Source organism: Oncorhynchus nerka, linkage group LG15 (assembly GCF_034236695.1).
Source record: "Oncorhynchus nerka isolate Pitt River linkage group LG15, Oner_Uvic_2.0, whole genome shotgun sequence".
In the NCBI taxonomy this organism is placed as follows: Eukaryota; Metazoa; Chordata; class Actinopteri; order Salmoniformes; family Salmonidae; genus Oncorhynchus; species Oncorhynchus nerka.
The window spans coordinates 58,662,259-58,689,988 of NC_088410.1; the positions used below are offsets into that span (position 1 = coordinate 58,662,259).

General features: G+C 42.8%; 1 protein-coding gene across 2 annotated transcripts in view; it reads left to right on the plus strand.

The window, feature by feature from the left end:
* The window catches only part of LOC115142967 (sodium- and chloride-dependent GABA transporter 2-like), a 31,750-nt gene extending 21,988 nt beyond the window's left edge, over positions 1–9,762 (plus strand). For both annotated transcript variants that reach the window (XM_029682882.2, XM_029682883.1), the window contains 7 exons: positions 1,801–1,925; positions 2,125–2,237; positions 2,410–2,547; positions 2,882–2,984; positions 5,790–5,890; positions 7,958–8,128; positions 8,800–9,762. In XM_029682882.2, the coding sequence (XP_029538742.1) occupies positions 1,801–1,925; positions 2,125–2,237; positions 2,410–2,547; positions 2,882–2,984; positions 5,790–5,890; positions 7,958–8,128; positions 8,800–8,961 (913 nt within the window). In that variant the 3' untranslated portion in view covers positions 8,962–9,762. The remainder of the gene's footprint in view (positions 1–1,800; positions 1,926–2,124; positions 2,238–2,409; positions 2,548–2,881; positions 2,985–5,789; positions 5,891–7,957; positions 8,129–8,799) is intronic.
* Positions 9,763–27,730: the final 17,968 nt, after the last annotated feature.

Sequence of the window (27,730 nt, forward strand, 5' to 3'; positions counted from 1 at the left end):
CGAGGAGCTACCCCACCAGAGACCTTCGACACATAATTACATCATTATATTCTAAACATATAACCATAAGAGCGGCAGTTCGGGGCAAGGTTAGGGATAAATTTAGCATAGTTTACAAATGTTCACAAATGTGCCTTTTACTTGTGCATTCTCTCTTTTTAAATCCCCATTTAGTGTAACACGTGCCATACTGTGTTGACCCGCTAGGGACCTGTTTCCGTGTACTAAGTTCTAATCAATACATTTACATTTAAGTCATTTAGCAGACGCTCTTATCCAGAGCGACTTACAAATTGGTGCATTCACCTTATGACATCCAGTGGAACAGTAGTGCATCTAAATCTTTTAAGGGGGGGTGAGAGGGATTACTTTATCCTATCCTAGGTATTCCTTAAAGAGGTGGGGTTTCAGGTGTCTCCGGAAGGTGGTGATTGACTCCGCTGTCCTGGCGTCGTGAGGGAGTTTGTTCCACCATTGGGGGACCAGAGCAGCGAACAGTTTTGACTGGGCTGAGCGGGAACTGTACTTCCTCAGTGGTAGGGAGGCGAGCAGGCCAGAGGTGGATGAACGCAGTGCCCTTGTTTGGGTGTAGGGCCTGATCAGAGCCTGGAGGTACTGAGGTGCCGTTCCCCTCACAGCTCCGTAGGCAAGCACCATGGTCTTGTAGCGGATGCGAGCTTCAACTGGAAGCCAGTGGAGAGAGCGGAGGAGCGGGGTGACGTGAGAGAACTTGGGAAGGTTGAACACCAGACGGGCTGCGGCGTTCTGGATGAGTTGTAGGGGTTTAATGGCACAGGCAGGGAGCCCAGTCAACAGCGAGTTGCAGTAATCCAGACGGGAGATGACAAGTGCCTGGATTAGGACCTGCGTCCAATAGCCTAGACTGTGTGCTTGTGTATCTTATATTATCATTTAGCTTGTTAGTAAAGAAATAATCAACTCAATTGGTGTGGTACAGACTTATTTAGTGGGACTCGTGTTTGTGCAGATTCACAGATTATGCGATATTCAGGACGAGACTGTGGAGGAAATTAATGAATTAGCGACTTTTGTCAAATCAATATACTGACATTCTTTGAGTTAATTTGGGAAATGGAACCTCAATAAAACCAAACTTTCCCATTGTGCCCAGGTTGCTGTGTTAATACATTTACATTTAAGTCATTTAGCAGACGCTCTTATCCAGAGCGACTTACAAATTGGTGCGTTCACCTTAAGACATCCAGTGGAACTGCCACTTTACAATAGTGCATCTAAATCTTTTAAGGGGGGGGGGGGGGGGGGTGAGAAGGATTACTTTATCCTATCCTAGGTATTCCTGAAAGAGGTGGGGTTTCAGGTGTCTCCGGAAGGTGGTGATTGACTCCGCTGTCTTGGCGTCGTGAGGGAGTTTGTTCCACCATTGGGGGGCCAGAGCAGCGAACAGTTTTGACTGGGCTGCGCGGGAACTGTACTTCCTCAGTGGTAGGGAGGCGAGCAGGCCAGAGGTGGATGAACGCAGTGCACTTGTTTGGGTGTAGGGCCTGATCAGAGCCTGGATTAATTTAATCACGTAATTATAAACAGTTAATTATTTGAGAACAGCAGTCATCACATTAATCAATACAACATCACGACACTAGATAAAATGTGCTGGCAGAACGTTTTCTCTTGCCTGCAAAAACGTCCCCTGTGCGCATAATTCTTTGGAGGTTGGGTTGCAGAAATGGTAGAGTACCTGGAAAGTTTGGTGATCTCCATATTGTAGGTCATTTGGATGCCTTTGTGTTGTGACTAACAGGGAAGTGAATCTCTTTTTAGGGACTGTGTGTACCTGTGCCTTTTGAACAGTGGAACCAGCTTTGTGGCCGGTTTTGCGATCTTCTCTGTTCTGGGCTTCATGGCTTATGAACAAGGGACAGACATCTCAACAGTGGCCGAATCAGGTAAGTGTTGCAGCAGTGAGATATGAATGAATGAATTGATTAATAAAATAAACCTTAAAAAATGCAAAAACAAACAAATTAACATACCCTTGTAAGTTCTGCTTTGTTACAAGACAGGTGTCTTAGCATTTCAGGGATCTAACTATTCCCTCTGCCCCTGAGAGTTCAGTAATGAGTTGACCTGTATTGCTGCATACAGGTCCTGGCCTGGCATTCATCGCCTACCCTCGTGCCGTGGCTATGATGCCATTACCACAGCTTTGGGCCATCTTCTTCTTCATCATGATAATCCTACTGGGTTTAGACAGTGAGGTGTGTTAGAGTGGTTCTGAAGGCCTACGAAATATTTTCTTTGCGAAGGATTTTTACATAACCTACAGTAGATGCTACAATCATCACTAAACTAATGGATGTGAGAGTGTGAATGAGTAGCTAGTATTTCAAAGAAGAGAGTTTACACTGAACCCCATCATCTCTCCTTCAGTTTGTAGGTCTGGAGGCAGTGATGACAGCCATCTCAGACATGTATCCCTCTTTCTTCCTGGTTGGCCATCGGCGTAAAGTCCTCCTCCTCATCATCAGTGTGGGTAGCTTCTTCATCGGCCTGGTCATGGTCACAGAGGTGAGAGGTCATTTGAAGTCATCATTCTATAAGGATATAGGATATAAAATATAGAATTTTAAAGCCATCATTATTAGATCAATCATGACAGTAACGAGATATGATCAATAATGCACATCCCAAGTGATCTGTTTCAACATATCCCTGTATTTCAACAAACCTCCTTGTTCCGCAGAATTGTTGGTTGATTTATTCCGTATGCGATTGGGCTGCTAGACACACATACGATCATTGTCTGAGTGTTTTGTAGACTCTGGAGGTAGATTATAGTTTTATTGTTGTGCTCAGTAAGACTGTACCTTATACTTTCTTTCTACCCCTCCTCTATTTGCAGGGAGGCCTGTATATCTTCCAGCTGTTTGATTACTATGCCTGCAGTGGGATGACTCTGCTTCTCTTCGCTATACTACAGTCAGTGTGTATCAGCTGGGTTTATGGTGAGATAGCCCGGCCTACTCCCAGTGCCGTTTCTAAGTATAAATTCCCATTTATGGCCCTCAACCACTTTTGTTCAATGTTAGTCAGGGTCTCAACTTACTGTTAGTTAAGATTGTGTATTCTACTATGTGACATTTTGAAATGTGGTGGTGCATCTGCAGTTTTCCTCTTGTTATGTCGGTCACTGACAGTCACCCAATTAGCCCATGTCAGCTAACATGTTATAGTTGGCTAGGTAAGTTAGTCTAGCCAACTATCTAAACCTTGTATTATATTACAAACGTTCATGAAGGCATTTTCATGTAAGTTATTATTAAGTGTTACCACTATCATTGTAGGTGTTATGAAAAGATAAGAGTAAAATATGGTCAGTGCTATCAGGGATCCTTGTGACGTCCCTTCCTTACACCCTAACCCCTCCCTTACCCTTACCTTAACCATTTTAAATGTCAACTACAATGGAGTAGGAACATCCCAAGGATCCCTGATAACAAGGAATAAAATATCCTGCATGGCCCCAATCCATCAATCCCAGATAATCAATCACAGAAACCCTAATTGCAGGTCAGCTTCCCTCAGGATGTTTCTGTTCAAGGTGTTTATGGCGTTTTCCAAGTTGTTCCTCTAGCACACATTGCCACTTTGGACATTGATGTGAAACGACATCTCGTTACCTTGGGATTATCATGTTATGACATGTTGTTCAAAAATGAGTTATTCCCATAGCGTTGCTCTTTAGGTGGTCCTTTACGTGTGAGAAGTAGTATTTTTGAAAAAGTTAATTTACAATGAAAAAAAATGAAAAATCGGAAGTTCTATCTACACAAACACCTTTTAAAACCTGTTAGGGAAGTTGCGAATTTTCGCAGCTTTTTGTTAAAAATCGCGCAACATTTCAGCGCCCTGCTATCCATGCCAGGAATATAGTATATGCATATGATTAGTATGTGTGGATAGAAAACACTCAGACGTTTCTAAAACTGGTTAAATCACGGCTGTGACTATAACAGAACGTGTGTTTCATCGAAAAGTGCAGGAAAATCTGATCACTGAAATGGAAATAAATATCCATGCGCCACTTCCAGGAATTGTTAAAGGTGAACCGGATTAAATGAGTCCGAGGTTGCAGTACCTACAGCTTCCACACGATGTCTTGTCATTTGCTTCGGCTTTGATTCTTGGTCAAACCGACACAAGGGAACCGATTCCCTCCGGTCTCCGACCGGATGTTTTGGTTGAGATTTCTCCGGACATTATTTCCAGACGGACACCTATAGAATTTACATCGCCTCCTGATGAATTTTATCGCTTATTAACGTGTACTAATACCTAAAGTTGCATTACAAAAGTATTTCGAAGTGTTTTGTGAAAGTTTATCGTCGATTTTTTTAATTTAAAAAAATGACGTTACGTTAGAAAAAGCTATTTTTTTCCGTTGTTCACACAGTATTCATAGATCGATATCTAGGCTATATATGGACCGATTTAATCGAAAAAATACCCAAAATGATGTTTATGGGACATCTAGGAGTGCCAAGAAAGAAGCTCGTCAAAGGTAATGAATGTTTTATATTTTATTTCTGCGTTTTGAGTAGCACCCGGCTATCGCAAAATCTGTCGTTAGGTGACGTTGCTGTATTCTGGGGGATACATGCTATCAGATAATAGCTTCTCATGCTTTTGCCGAAAAGCATTTTACAAATCTGACTTGGTGGATAGATTCACAACGAGTGTAGCTTTAATTCAGTACATTGTATGTCCATTTTAATGAAAGTTTGAGTTTTATCAACCACTATAGGTGGCACTCTTGAACATTTCCGCTGATTGATGTTCCCACCACGGGACCACGGCCCTTGGTGCTATAAGGTTCTATATGCAATCCAATCACAATGATATGTTGTCAATATAATTGTACATAAGGTGATATACATGAAAACAGGAGGACATCACAAAACAGTTCTGAGATCTGTGACTTGAAACATTTTCATTATCTCAAAACGATTAATTTTGCGCGTAGAACCTTATAGTCCCAAGTCCTTGAGGATTCACATCACAGGTTCTGGTTGTAACATGTACGCTGGGAGTCGGGAAGCAAGTTCAGGGAGTGTATTTAATAACTCGATTAACATCAAACATAACAAAAAATATAGGTAGCGTACAGACATGAACACTGGAACAGAAACAATAACACCTGGGGAAGGATCCAAAGGGAGTGACAGATATAGGGATGGTTTATCAGGAAGGTGATGAAATGGATGTGAGTCTGATGAGGTGCTGGTGCGCGTAACGCAAGTGACAGGTGTGCATAATGATGAGCGGCCTTGGTGACCTAGAGAGCAGGAGAGAGAGTACACTTGACACTGGTCCTCTTTATATATTAATTAGATTTCTTTTTCACCAGTTTTTCAGAAGAATGGCCATAACGTAAGCTCTTATTTTCTAAACAAAGAAATACAGGTACCTTAGACCAGTGTTTCCTAAACTCGGTCCTGAGGCCCACCCCTGGGTGCATATTTAATTCTTTGTCATAGCACTACACAACTGAATCAAATAATAAAAGCTTGATGATGAGTTGGTGATTTGAATCAGCTGTGGGGGGCACAGGACCGGGTTTGGGAAACCCTGGTTAGAGTTGTTGTCCAGGTTTCCTAATCTGTAATAGTTTAAACCTGTCTGTTACTTGGTGGTTTGAGAATGTTTACCTGGGTATTTGACAGACCAACTGTGTATGTGACAGACCAACTTTTAAACCCTTTTATTGACTGCTGTTATTTTGAGTCCCTGTTGATATGTTTACTCCACAGGTGCAGACCGTCTGTACGATAATATAGAGGACATGATCGGTTATCGACCATTAGCCATCCTGAAGTACTGTTTGAAGTATGTCACTCCAGTCATCTGCACTGTAAGTGTTATTTATTTACACCACACTGTCAACAGCAAATTAATTTGTTATTTGTCCAATAAAAGTTATAGTAAACATGACGTTTACATTGAATATATTAGGCTATTGTTATCATTAGCACTAGCATAGGATTAACATTAGCATACATTACTGTTTAATTTAATTTCACATCTACAGTGAAACGTTTTGACACACCTACTCATTCAAGGGTTTTTCTTTTTTTTGACTATTTTCTACATTCTAGAATTGTAACGGTTTTCTTGACTTGAAGGAGAGGCGGACCAAAATGCAGCGTGGTTTCTATTCATGGTTCTTTAATAAACTCTACACATGAACAAACTAACAAAACAAGAACCGTGAAAACCCAAACCAGCCCTATCTGGTGCAAACACAGAGACAGGAACAATCACCCACAAACACACAGTGAAACCCAGGCTACCTAAGTATGATTCTCAATCAGAGACAACTAATGACACCTGCCTCTGATTGAGAACCATACTAGGCTGAAACATAGAAATAACCAAATCATAGAAAAACAAACATAGACTGCCCACCCCAACTCACGCCCTGACCATACTAAATAATGACAAAACAAAGGAAATAAAGGTCAGAACGTCACAAGAATAAGAGTGAAGTGCTCACGACAATAAAAAAAACACAAGGAATCACGTAGTAACCAAAAAAGTGTAAAACAAATCAAAATATATTTTTGATCTTAGATTCTTCAAAGTAACCACCCGTTGCCTTGATGACAGCTTTGCACACTCTAGGCATTCTCTCAACCAGCTTCATGAGGAATGCTTTTCCAAGCCCCCACCCCCACACCATCACACCTCGTCCTCCATGCTTCACAGTGGGAACAATACATGCGGAGATCATCCATTCACCTACTCTGCATCTCAGAAAGACACAGCGGTTGGAAACAAAAATCTCAAATTTGGACTCATCAGACCAAAGGACAGATTTCCACTGGTCTAATGTCCATTGCTTGGCCCAATCAAGTCTCTTCTTATTATTGGTGTCCTTTAGTAGTGGTTTCTTTGCAGCAATTTGACCATGAAGGCCTGATTTACACAGTCTCCTCTGAACAGTTGATGTTGAGATGTGTCTGTTAATTGAACTCTGTAAAGCATTTATTTGGGCTGCAATCTGAGGGGCAGTTAACTCTAATGAACTTGTCCTCTGCAGCAGTGGTAACTCTGGGTCTTCCTTTCCTGTGGAGGTCTTCATGAGAGCCAGTTTCATCATAGCACTTTTCTGCAACTGCATTTGTTTTGCAACTGCATTTTAAGAAACTTTCAATGTTCTTGAAATTTTCTGCATTTTCTGACCTTCATGTCTTAAAGTAATGATGGACTGTAACAAGGCACACCTTTTAATTGGAATGCATTCCAGGTGACTACTGTACCTCATGAAGCTGGTTGAGAGAATGCAATCAAGGCAACAGGTGGTTAGATCAAAAATATATTTTGTTTGTTTTACACTTTTTTGGTTACTACGTGATTCCTTGTGTTTTTTTTTTATTGTCGTGAGGTCTTCACCCTTATTAATGACTACTTTGAAGATTCTAAAATAAAATATATTTTGATTTGTTTAACACATTTTTGGTTACTACTTGAATCCATATGTGTTATTTCATAGTTTTTTTTATGTCTTCACTGTTATTCTACAATGTAAACATTGGTAAAAAAATAAAGAAAAAAACTTGAATGATTAGGTGTGTCCAAACTTATTACTAGTAATGTATATTTAATTGTTCCAATTTCATAAAATGTTTGTTACATGTAATATTTCTTTTCAACTATAATGCCTGATAAGCATCATCAACAGGGGGAACATATTGGATGTGCGCCAGCTCATGCTTTTTATTAGACCATTATAAATGCTCCACCAGAAGCCTGACCTGGAGAAACTGTAACATTGTTCTTAACCTTATCTTGTTCATCTCTGTCCTCACTCAACCCTCACTGTTACCCTAATATGTTATAATTAGTACAATGCTATCAGAAAACACATTGTGTTCTTTAATGTTTATTATACAACCTCCATCCATATCTTTTGTTCTAGGCTACATTTCTTTTCTCCTTGATAAAGTTTACTCCGCTGAAGTTCAACAATAACTGTCAGTATCCTTGGTGGGGTTCCGCCGTTGGCTGGTGGTTCACTCTCTCCTCCACCCTCATGGTTCCTCTATGGATGGTTTACATCGTGAGCGTCACTCCTGGTACACTGCGACAGGTAAATAGGGACATCATTTATTATGTTTCTATAGAGTTTCACATTGCTTGACTTGGGCAGGAGCTCTCCGGAGCTGAGAACCGGCAACTAAAATGTTTAACTGCTTGAGCTCCTGTTCCTCTTATAGAATATTAACTCAAAAGTATTGTGGAGCTCCTGCACCTAAATGTAAACAGTACCGGCACCAAACATGAGTACCGGCAACTGTCTCAGCCCAAGTCAAGCACTAGAGTTTCAAAACAGAAATGCATCTCAAAGTGGTCCAAAAGCAACAAAAATCAAGCAATATAGGTAGCCTAGCTATAGCTAGTTACGTAGGTTGGCGATAGAGGCTAAGTCTTTGAGTACATTCTCCAAAGATGGAGCAATGGTCATGAGAGGCCATGGTTAATTTCTCACTATCAATTCCAAACTTCAGATCTTTTAAAAGTTGGCAGGTACCACTTGTGTTGTTATTGCTAGTTATGTCTCTATTTATTTATACAATGATCAGATCCATTACCCAAAGCCCATTTACTCCCCAATACACACAGATGATGTTGTTTCTTCTACCGACTAAGAAAAGAAGTCAAACAATCAATGCTCTGCAAACATCACCAGTTATTTTATGTCTCAGTCCTTTGGTGGTCTGTCTTTGAAATGCTCCTCTGTCCTCTTTATTGATTCCTCAGAGACTGTCCATCCTCACCACACCATCAAAGGATCTCCCCATGACCAAGGCCCAGAAGAATTCCCTCCTGGCCAAGCAGTCAGAGCAGGACAGACCCCTGGGGGACACGGAGATACCAGCCCGGGGCCACAACCTCCTAGACAGAGACACTGGCCCCCTGTAGAGACACTGGCCCCCTCTCTCAGCTACCATCCCTATAGGACTAGAGATAAGCAGGTCCAGCCAGTCACTCCTGACATAAACAATACAAATACTTCCCGTTGTGTAACAGAAACTTATGTGACCATTCGCTTGGTCTGAGAGGCTTAGAAAAGTATAGTATAGAACATAATCCACCCCATGCCTTTTTCTTGGGAGGGAGATGTGGGCAAGTGTTTCCAAAACACACACTGTTTCCTGTATGTAGAGCTGATGAGACGTAGAAGCACTGGTTATGGGAAGTCTTGGTGTGAAAAAAGAGATGCGGTCATTCTGTTTGGCCCAGAAAACCCTGAATTAATAGAATTGCAGGTCAATCTTGCTGACTCGTGTCAGAATGAGGAGAAAACATATTGAGTAAGGTCTGGCACAAAACATGGACCTTTGCAGTTGTCCTTTAATTAACCAGGACTGTGGTCATGGCAGAGTAATGGATGAATGGATCAAACACCTGTCACACAACATGGTGGAAACAAAAACATGACATTTATGCTATTAGTCCCTGTTGGTTAACTGAGTCTGTATATACAAGTGAACAAACTATTTTTTTGAAGATACATTTGATCTTTGGGTGGGTTTAATAATCATATACCTTTATAGTTTTTTCTACTACTATGTAATTTCTTAAGACTTTGTGAAGAACGACATTTGTGAAAATATATTGATGGTTAACGAGAAGGGATTGTGGAAATACATATATAGTAGAAACACTGTAAAATACTGTGATAGGATTTGATGCCAATATCAATAAACTTATCAAACCTTGTGCCATGATTTATATCTTATTTTTTCCACCCTTATTTTTTGGAGTATGCTAAATTAAATGTGTAATTCGCTGCAGAAATATATTCAGGTGTAACATTAATCTGAGACCTGCGGCCCATATTCCTAAAGCTTCCTAGAATAGAAGTGATGATCTAGGATCATAGAAAAGGCTAAACTGAACCTAGATAAGCGCTCCTACTCTGAGGTAATTGAACAGAGACATCGTTATTGCACTGACTATAAATAAGTTTCCCCCACAGGGTACAGACAGTTTTCCATAGCCTAGCTGAAGACTAATACAGGAGCAATGACCTTCTATGAGTTACAGATAAGACCAGTTAACAGCAGTTATCATTAGTTCAGGCTAAACCAACACAGAGCACACCCCACCTGCAATTGTGTCTGAGGTGAATTTAGCCTGATATGAAAAATGAATACTTGTAGCTTTAGACAGTTGTTTGTAGAATATCTATATTCATCCTTTATTGAGGTACTGTGGTCTGTATTACAGTGTACAAATGGCTATGATTATTGTGACCAAAGGAGCAGCACCAGCTCTACTATCCCTGATGACAGTCTGTGTTTTATCATTCATAGATACCATTATGACCCTCAATGTAGCAGGTTAGGGTGATAAGTGTTTCAAGATTTTGATATATTTTTGTTGTTCTCGTGATCATTTTACACAATTCCCCAGCTGCACATGACGTATTACAGTAGTATTTGACATTGAGGTCCAGTGATTGGTTGTGTCACTATCACCCTTAGTGCTTCAGCAAGTTGTAATACTAGTTCTAACAGAGATGTTAGACTCTGGTTCTAAACTCCACTGAGTTTAAAGACTAGGGGCTCTATTCAATCTGTAAATCTGAAGCGTTACAGATTCTGCGATAGAAATGTGAAGGTAATTTCCGATTGGACCAACATATACAGCGTTTACGGTGAATGCAGTCTCCACTAAAGCAGGAACATTGCCTTTAAATCTCAATCACTCTGCAAAGCTGGGGCGGCAGGGTAGCCTAGTGGTTAGAGCGTTGGACTAATAACCGGAAGGTTGCGAGTCCAAACCCCGAGCTGACAAGGTACAAATCTGTCGTTCTGCCCCGGAACCCATTGTTCCTAGGCCATCATTGAAAATAAGAATGTGTTCTTAACTGACTTGCCTGGTTAAATAAAGGTAAAATAAAATTAAAATTAAAAGATGAATTTATTCAACACAGATTGAATAGAGCCCTGGGTCATTCAGGTTTTCTGGACAAAGAATTAGAATTAGAATGAATGAATTCACACAACATATCTCCATTGAGAATGCCTTTTAGTCCTGGGTTAGGCTTAATCTGTGTCTGGGAAACTGGCCCATTATTTCCTACCTTTTTAATACTGATTTGAAATTTCAAAGAGTAGCCAATCCAGGGAGAGACTGACAAAGTATAATGCCAAAGTCATCTTAACATAAACAAGCATTTGAAAGGGTCCCTTGTTGCCCTGTTATGTTATTGCATTACAGTAAATAAAGAAGAACAGAACAAAACTGATATCCATCAGATAATTCCTGGGCTTCAATACCTCTTTTGAGAATTGGCCTGGACCCTTTGCTGCCGACACAGAGCCCCTCCGATCCATCACTACTGATCTGCCGATGTAACCGTCCCAGGGGGTTTAAATAGGCTCTCCCATTGCGACGTCCCCTTGAGGAACATCTGCTAGCCTGCAGCTAGCCCCGGCCTGCTTGCTGTCTGAATCGCCGTGCCACCAGCTCGCCTATCTACTCATTGGACCCTATGATCACTTGACTACACATGCCCCTTCATAACGTCAATATGCCTTGTCAATTGCTGTTTTGGTGATTATTTTTTGTCTTATTTCACTGTAGAGCCTCCAGCCCTGCTCAATATGCCTTAGCTAACCTTTATGTTCCACCCCCCACACATGCAGTGACCTCACCTGGCTTAAATGTGGCCTCTAGAGACAAAACCTCACTCATCGTCACTCAATGCCTAGGTTCAACTCCAACGTATTCACATCCTACCATAACTTTGTCTGTACATTATGCCTTGAATCTACTCTTGCACACCCAGAAACCTGCTCCTTTTACTCTCTTTTCCGAAAGCACTAGACAACCAGTTCTTTCAGCCTTTAGCTGCACTCTTATCCTACTCCTCCTTTGTTCCTCTGGTGATGTAGAGGTTAACCCAGGCCCTGCAGCCCCCAGCATCACTCCAATTCCCCAGGTGCTCTCATTTGTTGACTTCTGTACCCGTAAAAGCATTGGTTTCATGCATGTTAACATTAGAAGCCTCCTCCCTAAGATTGTTTTATTCACTGCTTTAGCACACTCCGCCAACCCGGATGTCCTAGCCGTTTCTGAATCCTGGCTTAGGAAGGCCACCAAAAATCCTGAAATTTCCATCTCTAACTATAGAAATTTCTGACAAGATTGAACTGCCAAAGGGGGCGGAGTTGAAATCTACTGCAGAGATAGCTTGCGTTCTGTGTTCTGTCATACTATCCAGACAATTCGAGCTTCTAATTTAAACATCCACCTTTCCAGAAACAAGTCACTCACCGTTGCCACTTGCTATAGACCACCTTCAGCCCCCAGCTATGCCCAGGAGATCATATGTGAATTGATCACCCCACATCTATCTTCAGAGTTCATACTGTTAGGTGACCTAAACTGGGACATGCTTAATGCAACAGCTGTGTCTGATTTCAAAAAAACTTTACGGAATAAGCAAACCATGCAATAATCTGAGACGGCGCTCAGAAGAAATAGTCACAATAGCCGCCATGTTGGCGTCAACATAAACAAGAAATTACACGATAAATATTCCCTTACCTTTGATGATCTTCATTAGAAAGCACTTCAGGAATCCCAGGTCCACAATAAATGTTTGTTTTCGATAATGTCCGTTATTTATGTCCAAATATTTATGTCCAAATACCTCCGTTTGTTAGCGCGTTTGGTATACATATCCAAAATGCTCATTCTGGTCAGCGTTACGTCGGACAAAACTTCAAAAAGTTACATTACAGGTCGAAGAAACATTTCAAACTATGTACAGAATCAATCATTGGGATGTTTTTTAAATATAACTTCAATAAAGTTCCAACCGGAGTATTCCTTTGTGTTTTGATGAACAATGGAACGCAAGTGGATACCATGAGGAATGCGCGTGATCAGAAAATGGCTGACTGCCAGTCACCTGATAGATTCTGCTCTCATTCAGTCCCACAACACAGTAGAAGTGTTATTCAAATTTCTATAGATGGTTGACATCTAGTGGAATCCCTAGGAAGTGCAACATCATTAATATCTCAAAGGGATTTCATTGGGAACTGTGGTGAATACATACCAAGCTCAGATTTCTCACTTCCTGTTTTGATTTCTCCTCATGATTTTGCCTGCTATATGAGTTCTGTTATACTCACAGACATCATTCAAACAGTTTTAGAAACTTTGGAGTGTTTTCTTTGCATATATTAGCAACTGAGACTGAGGAGTAGGCCGTTTACTTTGGGCAACTTATTCATCCAAGCTACTCAATACTGCCCCCCAGACAGTTTTGGTATAGAGTGTCTCACCCTTTGAAGAGGGGAATGACCGAGGCAGCTTTCCAATCTTTGGGGATCTCAGACGATACGAAAGAGAGGTTGAATAGACTAGTAATAGGGGTTGCAACCATTTCTGCAGATTATTTTAGAGATGGTTGTGGACAGGTGTCTTTTATACTGATAACAAGTTCAAACAGGTGCCATTAATACAGATAACGAGTGGAGGACAGAGGAGCCTCTTAAAGAAGAAGTTACAGGTCTGTGAGAGACAAAAATCTTGCTTGTTTGTAGGTGACCAAATACTTATTTTCGACCATAATTTGCAAATAAATCCTACAATGTGATTTTCTGGATTTTTTTTCTAATTTTGTCTGTCATAGTTGAAGTGTACCTATGATGAAAATTACAGGCCTCTCTCATCTTTTTAAGTGGGAGAACTTGCACAATTGGTGGCTGACTAAATACTTTTTTGCCCCACTGTACATGTATGTATCTTATACCGTTTTAAAGGTTGTCTTGTTGTTAATCCCACCACATTGTCCGATTTCAAATAGGCTTTACAGCGAAAGCACCAAAAACAATTATGTTAGGTGGCCACCAAACCACAATAAAAACAGTCCTTTTCCCAGCCAAAGAGGGAGTCAAAAAAAGCACAAATAGAGATAAAATGAATCACTAACCTTTGATGATCTTCATCAGATGACACTCATAGGACTTCATGTTACACAATGTATGTTTCGTTTGATAAAGTTTATATTTATCAAAATATGAGTTTACATTGGCGCGTTACATTTACTAGTTCCAAAAACATTCAGTGATTTTGCATAGCCACATCATTCAACAGAAATACTCATCATAAATGTAGATGATAATACAAGTTATACACATGGAATTATAGATATACCTCTCCTTACTCTGTTGAAGAGCATGCACTTAGTTTTACTAGCATTTAAAAGTGGTTGGAGGCCACAGAAAGAGTGTTGTATGGCGTTGAAGCTCGTTTGGAGGTTTGTTAGCACAGTGTCAAAAGAAGGGCCAGATGTATACAGAATGGTGTCGTCTGCGTAGAGGTGGATCAGATAATCACCAGCAGCAAGAGCGACATCATTGATATTTGGAGGTTTGGAATCCAAGATGGCGTAGCAGTAAGTCGTCCTGTCGTGTCCCTTGTATATATCGTTTCTTTTTAGTTTTTTACATATTTTTCTTCGCATATCTCTTTAAAAACATTTTGCTAAACCTAAGCTTCCAAATACTCTCCTGCAACCCGCCTCACCCAATGTAGCTATTTTTCCTAAAGTATTTATATTTACTTCGGAACCGGAACCCCTCAACTGAAGCTAGCCAGCTAACCACCAGCTATGCTAGCGGTCTTCAGCTAACCGGTCATCAGCTAACCTTTAGCCCGGAAAGCTCTCGCCAGTTCGAACAACGCGACTCTAACCAGAGCATAACAGACCTATTTATTTTTCATCCCCGGATTCCCACCGCAAACAGAACATTTTTCAGCTGGATCTTCACAACTAGCTATCTAGCTAAACCGCAACCCCGGATGATTACTCCTGGATAGCGTTTCCACCCACTTAGCTTGAAGCTAGCCCGGCCAGAGCACCTGGGCTACCACCGTAGCATACTCCTGGGCTACAATACCCGGGCCCACGACCGGTCTATCGATGTCACCGCATGAAGAGGAATATACAGCCTGCTAACCGTCTGAATCGCCGCGTCCCAAACACTCACTGGACCCATATTTACTTCCTATCTCTTTTTGATTTTAATTTGTTTATACCTTCCGGAAACCTGCCTCACCCAATGTGATACGGAATCGCTATTATTTTAATTTTTTTAGAACACACTCAAGAACCTCCAGAAGCTAACCAGCTAACTAGCTACAAGCTATTTAGTCATTGTTAGTTTTTTTTAAACCTGGATAACACTCGCCAGTCCAGCTTCCCTGCCCCATCCACCGCTGCCCCCTGGACACTGATCTCTTGGCTACATAGCTGATGCACGCTGGACTGTCCATTAATCACGGTACTCCATTCTGCTTGTTTGTTTTATCTGTTGGCCCCGTTGCCTAGTCAACGCCATTTTACCTGCTGTTGTTGTGCTAGCTGATTAGCTGTTGTTGTCTCACCTACTGTTTTAGCTAGGTTTCCCAACTCAACACCTTTGATTACTGTATGCCTCGCTGTATGTCTCTCTCATATGTCAATATGCCTTGTATACTGTTGTTCAGGTTAGTTATCATTGTTTTAGTTCACAATGGAGCCCCTAGTTCCACTCTTCATACCCCTGATAACTCCTTTGTCCCACCTCCCACACATGCGGTGACCTCACCCATTACAACCAGCATGTCCAGAGATACAACCTCTCTCATCATCACCCAGTGCCTGGGCTTACCTCCGCTGTACCCGCACCCCACCATACCCCTGTCTGCGCATTATGCCCTGAATATATTCTACCATGCCCAGAAACCTGCTCCTCTTATTCTCTGTCCCCAACGCTCTAGGCGACCAGTTTTGATAGCCTTTAGCCGCACCCTCATACTACTCCTTCTCTGTTCCGCGGGTGATGTGGAGGTAAACCCAGGCCCTGCATGTCCCCAGGCACCCTCATTTGTTGACTTCTGTGATCGAAAAAGCCTTGGTTTCATGCATGTCAACATCAGAAGCCTCCTCCCTAAGTTTGTTTTACTCACTGCTTTAGCACACTCTGCTAACCCTGATGTCCTTGCCGTGTCTGAATCCTGGCTCAGGAAGGCCACCAAAAATTCAGAGATTTCCATACCCAACTATAACATCTTCCGTCAAGATAGAACTGCCAGAGGGGGAGGAGTTGCAGTCTACTGCAGAGATAGCCTGCAAAGTAATGTCATACTTTCCAGGTCCATACCCAAACAGTTCGAACTACTCATTTTGAAAATTACTCTCTCCAGAAATAAGTCTCTCACTGTTGCCGCCTGCTACCGACCCCCCTCAGCTCCCAGCTGTGCCCTGGACACCATTTGTGAATTGATCGCCCCCCATCTAGCTAGGTGACCTAAACTGGGATATGCTTAACACCCCGGCAGTCCTACAATCTAAGCTAGATGCCCTCAATCTCACACAAGTCATCAAGGAACCCACCAGGTACAACCCTAACTCTGTAAACAAGGGCACCCTCATAGACGTCATCCTGACCAACTGGCCCTCCAAATACACCTCCGCTGTCTTCAACCAGGATCTCAATGATCACTGCCTCATTGCCTGTATCCGCTACGGAGCCGCAGTCAAACGACCACCCCTCATGACTGTCAAACGCTCCCTAAAACACTTCTGTGAGCAGGCCTTTCTAATCGACCTGGCCCGGGTATCCTGGAAGGACATTGACCTCATCCCGTCAGTTGAGGATGCCTGGTCATTCTTTAAAAGTAACTTCCTCACCATTTTAGATAAGCATGCTCCGTTCAAAAAATGCAGAACTAAGAACAGATACAGCCCTTGGTTCACTCCAGACCTGACTGCCCTCGACCAGCACAAAAACATCCTGTGGCGGACTGCAATAGCATCGAATAGTCCCCGTGATATGCAACTGTTCAGGGAAGTCAGGAACCAATACACGCAGTCAGTCAGGAAAGCTAAGGCCAGCTTCTTCAGGCAGAAGTTTGCATCCTGTAGCTCCAACTCCAAAAGTTCTGGGACACTGTGAAGTCCATGGAGAACAAGAGCACCTCCTCCCAGCTGCCCACTGCACTGAGGCTAGGTAACACGGTCACCACCGATAAATCCATGATTATCGAAAACTTCAATAAGCATTTCTCAACGGCTGGCCATGCCTTCCGCCTGGCTACTCCAACCTCGGCCAACAGCTCCGCCCCCCGCAGCTACTCGCCCAAGCCTCTCCAGGTTCTCCTTTACCCAAATCCAGATAGCAGATGTTCTGAAAGAGCTGCAAAACCTGGACCCGTACAAATCAGCTGGGCTTGACAATCTGGACCCTCTATTTCTGAAACTATCCGCCGCCATTGTCGCAACCCCTATTTACCAGCCTGTTCAACCTCTCTTTCATATCGTCTGAGATCCCCAAGGATTGGAAAGCTGCCGCAGTCATCCCCCTCTTCAAAGGGGGAGACACCCTGGACCCAAACTGTTACAGACCTATATCCATCCTGCCCTGCCTATCTAAGGTCTACGAAAGCCAAGTCAACAAACAGGTCACTGACCATCTCGAATCCCACCGTACCTTCTCCGCTGTGCAATCTGGTTTCCGAGCCTGTCACGGGTGCATCTCAGCCACGCTCAAGGTACTAAACGATATCATAACCGCCATCGATAAAAGACAGTACTGTGCAGCCGTCTTCATCGACCTTGCCAAGGCTTTCGACTCTGTCAATCACCATATTCTTATCGGCAGACTCAGTAGCCTTGGTTTTTCTGATGACTGCCGTGCCTGGTTCACCAACTACTTTGCAGACAGAGTTCAGTGTGTCAAATCGGAGGGCATGCTGTCCGGTCCTCTGGCCGTCTCTATGGGGGTGCCACAGGGTTCAATTCTCGGGCCGACTCTTTTCTCTGTATATATCAATGATGTTGCTCTTGCTGCGGGCGATTCCCTGATCCACCTCTACGCAGACGACACCATTCTATATACTTCCGGCCCGTCCTTGGACACTGTGCTATCTAACCTCCAAACGAGCTTCAATGCCATACAACACTCCTTCCGTGGCCTCCAACTGCTCTTAAATGCTAGTAAAACCAAATGCATGCTTTTCAACCGTTCGCTGCCTGCACCCGCACGCCTGACTAGCATCACCACCCTGGATGGTTCCGACCTTGAATATGTGGACATCTATAAGTACCTAGGTGTCTGGCTAGACTGTAAACTCTCCTTCCAGACAAATATCAAACATCTCCAATCGAAAATCAAATCTAGAGTCGGCTTTCTATTCCGCAACAAAGCCTCCTTCACTCACGCCGCCAAACTTACCCTAGTAAAACTGACTATCCTACCGATCCTCGACTTCGGCGATGTCATCTACAAAATAGCTTCCAACACTCTACTCAGCAAACTGGATGCAGTTTATCACAGCGCCATCCGTTTTGTCACTAAAGCACCTTATACCACCCACCACTGCGACCTGTATGCTCTAGTCGGTTGGCCCTCGCTACATATTCGTCGCCAGACCCACTGGCTCCAGGTCATCTACAAGTCCATGCTAGGTAAAGCTCCGCCTTATCTCAGTTCACTGGTCACGATGGCAACGCCCACCCGTAGCACACGCTCCAGCAGGTGTATCTCACTGATCATCCCTAAAGCCAACACCTCATTTGGCCGCCTTTCGTTCCAGTTCTCTGCTGCCTGTGACTGGAACGAATTGCAAAAATCGCTGAAGTTGGAGACTTTTATCTCCCTCACCAACTTCAAACATCTGCTATCTGAGCAGCTAACCGATCGCTGCAGCTGTACATACTCTATAGGTAAATAGACAGCCATTTTTACCTACCTCATCCCCTTACTGTTTTTATTTATTTACTTTTCTGCTCTTTTGCACACCAATATCTCTACCTGTACATGACCATCTGATCATTTATCACTCCAGTGTTAATCTGCAAAATTTTAATTATTCGCCTACCTCCTCATACCTTTTGCACACAATGTATATAGACTCTCTTTTTTTCTACTGTTATTGACTTGTTAATTGTTTACTCCATGTGTAACTCTGTGTTGTCTGTTCACACTGCTATGCTTTATCTTGGCCAGGTCGCAGTCAGTTGCAAATGAGAACTTGTTCTCAACTAGCCTACCTGGTTAAATAAAGGTGAAATAAAATAAAAAATTAAAATAAATACAATTAAAGGGGGGACTGTACACCAAACGTTGTCTGTTCGTTGTATGTACTCAGGAAAACTCATAGCTGCAAAATCCAAACATGAGAAAGTAACATTGTAATCCAAAGAAATGTTATGATTTAAATTGGTATTACAGACATAAACTCAAAGTTTCTGTCTGGAGCCTTTGTCAAGAATGTGCTGGTTGAGGGTGACATATAGGGCCAGACAATTAGCCATAATTGTCACACCCTGACCTTAGAGTGCCTTTTTATTTCTCTATTTGGTTAGGTCAGGGTGTGATTTGGGTGGACATTCTAGTTTTCTATTTCTATGTTTCCCAATCGGAGCCAGCTGTCTATCGTTGTCTCTGATTGGGACTCATACTTAGGCCGCCTGTTTTCCAGCCTAGTTTGTGGGATCTTTCTTTTGCACAGTTACTAGGTTGCCTGCAGAATAATACATTTGTTTATTCTTTTGTTGGTGATCATCTTAATAAAGAAAGATGTACGCTTACCACGCTGCGCCTTGGTTTCCTTCTAACAACGAGCTTAACAGAAGTTCCCACCACAAACGGACCAAGCAGCGTGGCCAGGAGGAGAGGACATGACGGAAACTCGAGAGGCAGCCCCCAATTTTTTTTTTGGGGGGGGGGGCCAGATGACGTGGGCGTTGGTGCTGAGGGGTGAGTCCGAGACAGAGGAGGAGATCTTGGACCGTTTGAGCGAGGAGTGGTTGGCAGTGGAAAGGGACGAAAGAGTTTGGAGGGGTTGGAGTCTGGAGCAAGACAGTCGCTTTGAGGAGCGTGTGACCCTTCTGACACCATGCTTTTTTTCATCACTGGAGTCTCCGGGCCATGGATCATCACTGGAGGCTTTGTGCCATGGATCATCACTGGAGGCTTCGTGCCATGGATCATCACTGTAGGCTTCGGGCCATGGATCATCACTGGAGGCTTCGGGCCATGGATCACCACTGGAGGCTTCGTGCCCTGGAACATCACTGATGGCTTCGTGCCATGGATCATCACTAGAGGCTTCGGGCCATGGATCACCACTGGAGGCCGGGCGCGTAGAGCTGGCACAACGCGTCCTGGCTGGATGCTCACCCTAGCCCGGCAACTGCGGGGCGCTGGCACAGGACGCACTGGGCTGTGAAGGCGCACCGGAGACACAGAGCCGGCGCAGGATATCCTGCAGAGCCAGCGCAGTATATCCTGGGTCGAAGAGATGCACCGGAGACCAGGAGCGCTGAGCCAGCACAATCGGTCCTGGCTGAATGCCCACTCTAGCACCTCGCTGCCTCTGCCTGTTCCCATTGGAGGCGATCCCTTCCGGCCAGGATCTCCTCCCACCTCCAGGTCCTTTGCCGTCCAGGATGTCCTCCCATGTCCACTCCTCCTGGCCACGCTGCTTGGTCCGTTGGTGGTGGGGTCTTCTGGTACGTCCGTCGTTGGAATGAGACCAAGGTGCAGCGTGGTAAACAACAAAATACAAAACGAACGTAAAGTTCTGCAGGCTCCACAGCAACTATGCAAAACCATGCAACAAACAAAGACAAGATCCCACGACCTAATGGTGGGAAAAATGGCTACCTAAGTATGATCTCCAATCAGAGACAACGGTAGACAGCTGCCTCTGATTGGGAACCACACTCTGACAAAAACACCCGAGTCACACCCTGACCTAACCAAACATAGAGAATAACAAGGATATCTAAGGTCAGGGCGTGACACCATGTTTGTATGTAAAATCTCCTCCTCCTCCAATACTTTTTCCAACCTACACTGTGTGAATGTTAAATTATGTTTTCAATATAGACAAGAAAAATACAATAATTTGTGTGTTATTAGTTTAAGCACACTATGTTTGTCTATTGTTGTGACTTAGATGAAGATCAGATCAAATTGAATGACCAATTTATGCAGAAATTAAGGTAATTCCAAAGAGTTGACTTACTTTTTCTTGCCACTGTACAAGGTCAAAATAGGTACCATTTGAATTTGCCTCTAACACCCTGTGATGAGACTAGTGTATAAGAATTGTGAAACTATGAAGACTATTGTGTCTCTCTCTGGTGTCTCACAGGTGTGACAAAAACTGTTACAAGTGTGTGGAAGAATTATGTACACAAACAGTAAATGTGCCTTGCTAGATAAAATGTGCTGGCAGAATGTTTTCTCTTGCCTGCAAAAACGTCCCCTGTGCACATAATTCTTTGTAGGTTGGGTTGCAGAAATGGTAGAGTATCTGGAAAGTGTGATGATCTCCATATTGTAGGTCATTTGGATGCCTTTGTGTTGTGACTAACAGGGAAGTGAATCTCTTTTTAGGGACTGTGTCTACCTGTGCCTTTTGAACAGTGGAACCAGCTTTGTGGCCGGTTTTGCGATCTTCTCTGTACTGGGCTTCATGGTTTATGAACAAGGCACAGACATCTCAACCGTGGCCGAATCAGGTGTCAAGTGTTGCAGCAGTGAGATATGAAATTAACATATGCACAAACAAACAAATTAACAAACCCTTGTAAGTTCTGCTTTGTTACAAGACAGTTGTCTTAGCATTTCAGGGATCTAACTATTCCCTCTGCCCCTGAGAGTTCAGTAATGAGTTGACCTGTATTGCTGCATACAGGTCCTGGCCTGGCATTCATCGCCTACCCTCGTGCCATGGCCATGATGTCATTACCACAGCTTTGGGCCATCTTCTTCTTCATCATGATAATCCTACTGGGTTTAGACAGTGAGGTGTGTTAGAGTGGTTCTGAAGGCCTATGAAATATTTTCTTTGCGAAGGAATATTACATAACCTACAATAGATGCTGAAATCATCACTAAACTTTTGGATGTGAAACTGTGAATGAGTAGCTAGTATTTAAAAGAACAGAGTTTCCACTGAACTTCCCCATCATCTCTCCTTCAGTTTGTAGCTCTGGAGACTTTGGTGACAGCTATCTCAGACATGTATCCCTCCATCTTCCTAGTTGGCCATCGGCGTAAAATCCTTCTCCTCATCATCAGTGTGGGTAGCTTCTTCATTGGCCTGGTCATGGTCACAGAGGTGGGAGGTCATTTGAAGTCATCATTCTATAAGGATATAGGATATAAAATATAGAATTTCAAGGCCATTGTCATGACAGTAACGAGATATGATCAATAATGCACCTCCCAAGTGATCTGTTTCAACATATCCCTGTGTTTCAACATACCTCCTCGTCCCGCAGAAATGTTGGTAGCTGTTTGATAACTAATCATGCAGATGACTCTGCTTCTCTTCGTTATAATACAGTCAGTGTGTATCAGCTGGGTTTATGGTGAGTTAGCCCGGCTTACTCCCAGTGTCGCTTAGGGCCCGCAACTACTTTTGTTCATTGTCAGTCGTGGTCTCAACTTACTGTTAGTTAATATAGTATATATATATATATATATATATATATATATATATATATATATATATATATATATATATATGTGTATATATATACTTTTTTTTTTGTAGAATACACAATGTGAAATTTTGAAATGTGGAAGTGCACCCACAGTTTTCCTCTTGTTATGTCAGTCACTGACAGTCACCCAATTAGCCCATGTCAGCTACCATGTTATAGTTGGTTAGGTAAGTTAGTCTAGCCAGCTATCTAATCCTTGTATTATATTACAAACGTTCATGAAGGCATTTTCATGTAAGTTATTATTTAGTGTTACCACTATCATTGTAGCTTTTATGACAACATAATAGTAAAATTAGTGCTACCAGGAATCCTTGGGATGTCTCTACCTTAAACCCTAACCTTAACCTTAACACCTACCCTTACCCTAACCCTTACCTTAACCATTTTAAATGTCAACTACAATGGAGTAGGAACATCCCAACGATCCCTGATAACAAGGAATAAAAGATCCTGCATGGCCCCATTCCATCAATCCCAGATAATCAATCACAGAAACCCTAATTGCAGGTCAGCTTCCCTCAGGATGTTTCTGTTCAAGTGTTTATGATGTTTTCCAAGTTGTTCCTCTAGCAGACATTGCCACTTTGGACATTGATGTGAAACGACACCTCGTTACTTTGGGATTATCAGGTTCTGACATGTTGGTCAAAAATGAGTTATTCACATCGCGTTGCTCTTTAGGTGGTCCTTTACGTGTGAGATGAGTCAAATTTACAAACACCTTTTTTCTTGGTGCTTTAAGGTTCTATATGCAATCCAATCACACAATGTTGGGTTGTCAATAACAAATAATTGTACATAAGGTGATATACTTGAAAACAGGAGGACATCACAAATCAGTTCTGAGATCTGGTACTTAAAAGTACTCATTATGTCAAAACTATACATTTTGCAGATAGAACGTTATAGTCGTGAGTCCTTGATGATTGTTCACACCACAGGTTCTGGTTGTAACATGTACGCTGGGAGTCAGGAAGCAAGTTCAGGGAGTGAATTTAATAACTAAATGAACATAGAAGAAAACAAGAAAGACAGGTAGCGTACAGACATGAACACTGGAACAGAAACAATAACACCTGTGGAAGGAACCTAAGGGAGTGACAGATGTCCCTGGAGGGTGTGCGTCACCTGAGTGGGTTGATTCACTGTTGTGGCCATCCTGTCTGGGTTGGCGCCCCCCCCTTGGGTTGTGCCGTGGCGGAGATCTTTGTGGGCTATACTCAGCCTTGTCTCAGGATGGTAAGTTGGTGGTTGAAGATATCCCTCTAGTGGTGTGGGGGCTGTGCTTTGGCAAAGTGGGTGGGGTTATATCCTTCCTGTTTGGCCCTGTCCGGGGTGTCCTCGGATGGGGCCACAGTGTCTCCTGACCCCTCCTGTCTCAGCCTCCAGTATTTATGCTGCAGTAGTTTATATGTCGGGGGGCTGGGGTCAGTTTGTTATATCTGGAGTACTTCTCCTGTCCTATTCGGTGTCCTGTGTGAATCTAAGTGTGCGTTCTCTAATTCTCTCCTTCTCTCTTTCTTTCTCTCTCTCGGAGGACCTGAGCCCTAGGACCATGCCCCAGGACCACCTGACATGATGACTCCTTGCTGTCCCCAGTCCACCTGGCCATGCTGCTGTTCCAGTTTCAACTTCCACCTGACTGTGCTGCTGCTCCAGTTTCAACTGTTCTGCCTTATTATTATTCGACCATGCTTGTCATTTATGAACATTTGAACATCTTGGCCATGTTCTGTTATAATCTCCACCCGGCACAGCCAGAAGAGGACTGGCCACCCCACATAGCCTGGTTCCTCTCTAGGTTTCTTCCTAGGTTTATGCCTTTCTAGTGAGTTTTTCCTAGCCACCGTGCTTCTACACCTGCATTGCTTGCTGTTTGGGGTTTTAGGCTGGGTTTCTGTACAGCACTTTGAGATATCAGCTGATGTACGAAGGGCTATATAAATACATTTGATTTGATTTGATTTGATGTAGGGAAGGTAATCAAATCACATGTTATTTGTTACATGCGCCGAATCCAACAGTTGTAGTAGACCTTTCAGTGAAATGCTTACTTACAAGCCCTTCACCAACAATGCTTTAAGAAGTTATGGGGAAAAAAATACAAATAAGTGTTAAGTAAAAAATAGAAAATTAAAGTAACAACTAATTTAACAGCAGCAGCTAAAGAGCAAGCGGGGCACCAGTACAGAGTCAATGTGCGGGGACATCGTTTAGTCGAGGTAATTGAGGTAATATGTACATGTAGGTAGAGTTAAAGTGACTATGCATAGATTATAAACAGAGCAACAGCAGCGTTGCTAGGTCTAGGTAGCCCTTTGATTAGCTGTTTAGGAGTCACGGAGGTGATGAATTCCAGGTGACAGGTGTTTGTAATAATGAGCAGCCTGATGACCTAGAGAGCCGGACAGGGAGTATATGTGACAGTACCCCCTCCCTGACGCATGACTTTAGCCGCAGGTCGCCAACCAGAGGGACGATCCCAGGGACCAGGAGGGGACCGGTCCTCTCTGCTGAGTCTTGGGAACCTGGGTGAGAGACTGGGTGATGCGCGGGAACTAGGAGAGCCAGCTAAAGCATGGAATCCTAACAAGCCGGCCAATGACCCGGACCTGACATAAAAATTTAAAAAAGACACTGATGCTCCCCTTTGGTAAGGCATTATTCTGTAGCGTGTAGGCTAAGACTCGGGAAGCATGTTCCCGAAATTAACAAAACAAGAAACACAGGTAGCATACAGACATAAACTGGAACAGAAACACTAATGCCTGGGGAAGAAACCAAAAGAAGTGATAGATATAGGGAAGGTAATCAGGAAGGTGATGAAGTCCAGGTGAGTCTGATGAGGCGCTGGTGCGTGTAATGATGGTGATGGGTGTGTGTAATAATGAGCGTCGGAGAGAGAGTACATGTGACACTGGTCCTCTTTTTATATTACTTAGATTTTTTTCCCACCACTTTTTCAGAAGAATATCCATAAAATAAGCTCTTATTTCCTAAACAAAGAAATACAGGTACCTTAGACCAGTGTTTCCTAAACTCGGTCCTGGGGCCCACCCCTGGGTGCATATTTAGTTCTTTGCCATAGCACTACACAACTGAATCAAATAATAAAAGCTTGATGTTGGTGATTTGAATCAGCTGTGGGGGCACAGGACCGGGTTTGGGGAACCCTGGTTAGAGCTGTTGTCCAGGTTTCCTAATCTGGTGGTTTGAGAATGTTTACCTGGGTTTTTGACAGACCAACTGTGTATTTGACAGACCAACTTTTAAACCCTTTTATTGACTGCTGTTTGAGTCCCTGTTGATATGTTTACTCCACAGGTGCAGACCGTCTGTACGATAATATAGAAGACATGATCGGTTATCGACCATCACCCATCATTAAGTACTGTTTGAAGTATGTCACTCCAGTCATCTGCACTGTAAGTTCATTCTTTACACCCCACCCTCAACAGCTAATTTTATGTTATTCTTTTTCCAATTGCAGTTATAGTAAACATGACGTTGATGTCACAGTAATACAAATAATTGACAGAAAACCTAAATGTTAAGTTGGCAATACAGAGAGATAGGCTTCAATTTGATGTGTATGTGTAACCTATGTAAAGTAGATAATCCTAACTTTATGTTCATTATAAATGCTTCTATAAAAACAAAGAGAGTCGCACACTCTATGTATAATCTCACTGTAATTTATTGAGTAAACCAAATCTTCAGGGTGATGTCATGAATGCTTGATCCAGGTTATGCAGACAAAACAGTGCAATTTGTGCAAACTAATGACTAGAGAGGGGTGTGTCATAGTTATGATTTTTAATTAGAATGAATTGCGTGACTTTTTAAAGACAATGAGAGAATATAGTAGATGTCATCGAGTGATTGATTATGCAACATGATAGCGCAGCTGTTCCTTTGAAGGAAAGCAAATGTTTGCAATAAAAATGTCCTGGTGATAATGTGTAGAAACCTTGTTGAACTGTTGAATGTGTCTGAACATTTGAAACAGTTAGGAATGTACGTGGTGAATGGGGGGGGGGGGGGCTGAGGTTGAAAAGTTTTAATGTGTCAAAAAGTGATTGATGAGCTATTTTTAGTGTCGGTGTTTATGCATTATTGTGGTCATTCTGTTCGGATGTTCTCACGCTATCGAGTGATTGCTTATATGACATGATATTGCAGCTGTTCCTTTGAAGGAAAGCAAATGTTTGCAATAAAAATGTCCTGGTGATTGATGTGTTGTGACCTTGTTGAAATGCTGAATGTGTTTGAACATTTGAAACAGTTGGGAACTTATGTCATTAATAACCAGGGTGGCTATAGAGTGGGCAAAAGTTCAACACCCAGGAGTCAATGTCAAGTCTTTTGTATTTTTCGTAGCCTGAGAGAGGGAGAGAGAGCATCTATTACATAAAGTTTTCACAGACGCACACTATGTAACACATTATATTAATCATTCCCTAATAATTGGATGTCTTTGTCTTTCATAACTGTTGCAATACAAAACATTGAAACACTGTTAAATATTTGTTACTTTGGTATACATTGATGGAAATGTTATACACTGCTCAAAAAAATAAAGGGAACACTTAAACAACACAATGTATCTCCAAGTCAATCACACTTCTGTGAAATCAAACTGTCCACTTAGAAAGAAACACTGATTGACAAAAAATGTCACATGCTGTTGTGCAAATGGAATAGACAACAGGTGGAAATTATAGGCAATTAGTAAGACACCCCCAATAAAGGAGTGGTTCTGCAGGTGGTGACCACAGACCACTTCTCAGTTACTATGCTTCCTGGCTGATGTTTTGGTCACTTTTGAACCCACTCAAGTGGCTCAGGTAGTGCAGCTCATCCAGGATGGCACATCAATGCGAGCTGTGGCAAAAAGGTTTGCTGCGTCTGTCAGCGTAGTGTCCAGAGCATGGAGGTGCTACCAGGAGACAGGCCAGTACATCAGGAGACGTGGAGGAGACCGTAGGAGGGCAACAACCCAGCAGCAGGACCGCTACCTCCACCTTTGTGCAAGGAGGAGCAGGAGGAGCACTGCCAGAGCCCTGCAAAATGACCTCCAGCAGGCCACAAATGTGCATGTGTCTGCTCAAACGGTCAGAAACAGACTCCATGAGGGTGATATGAGGGCCTGAC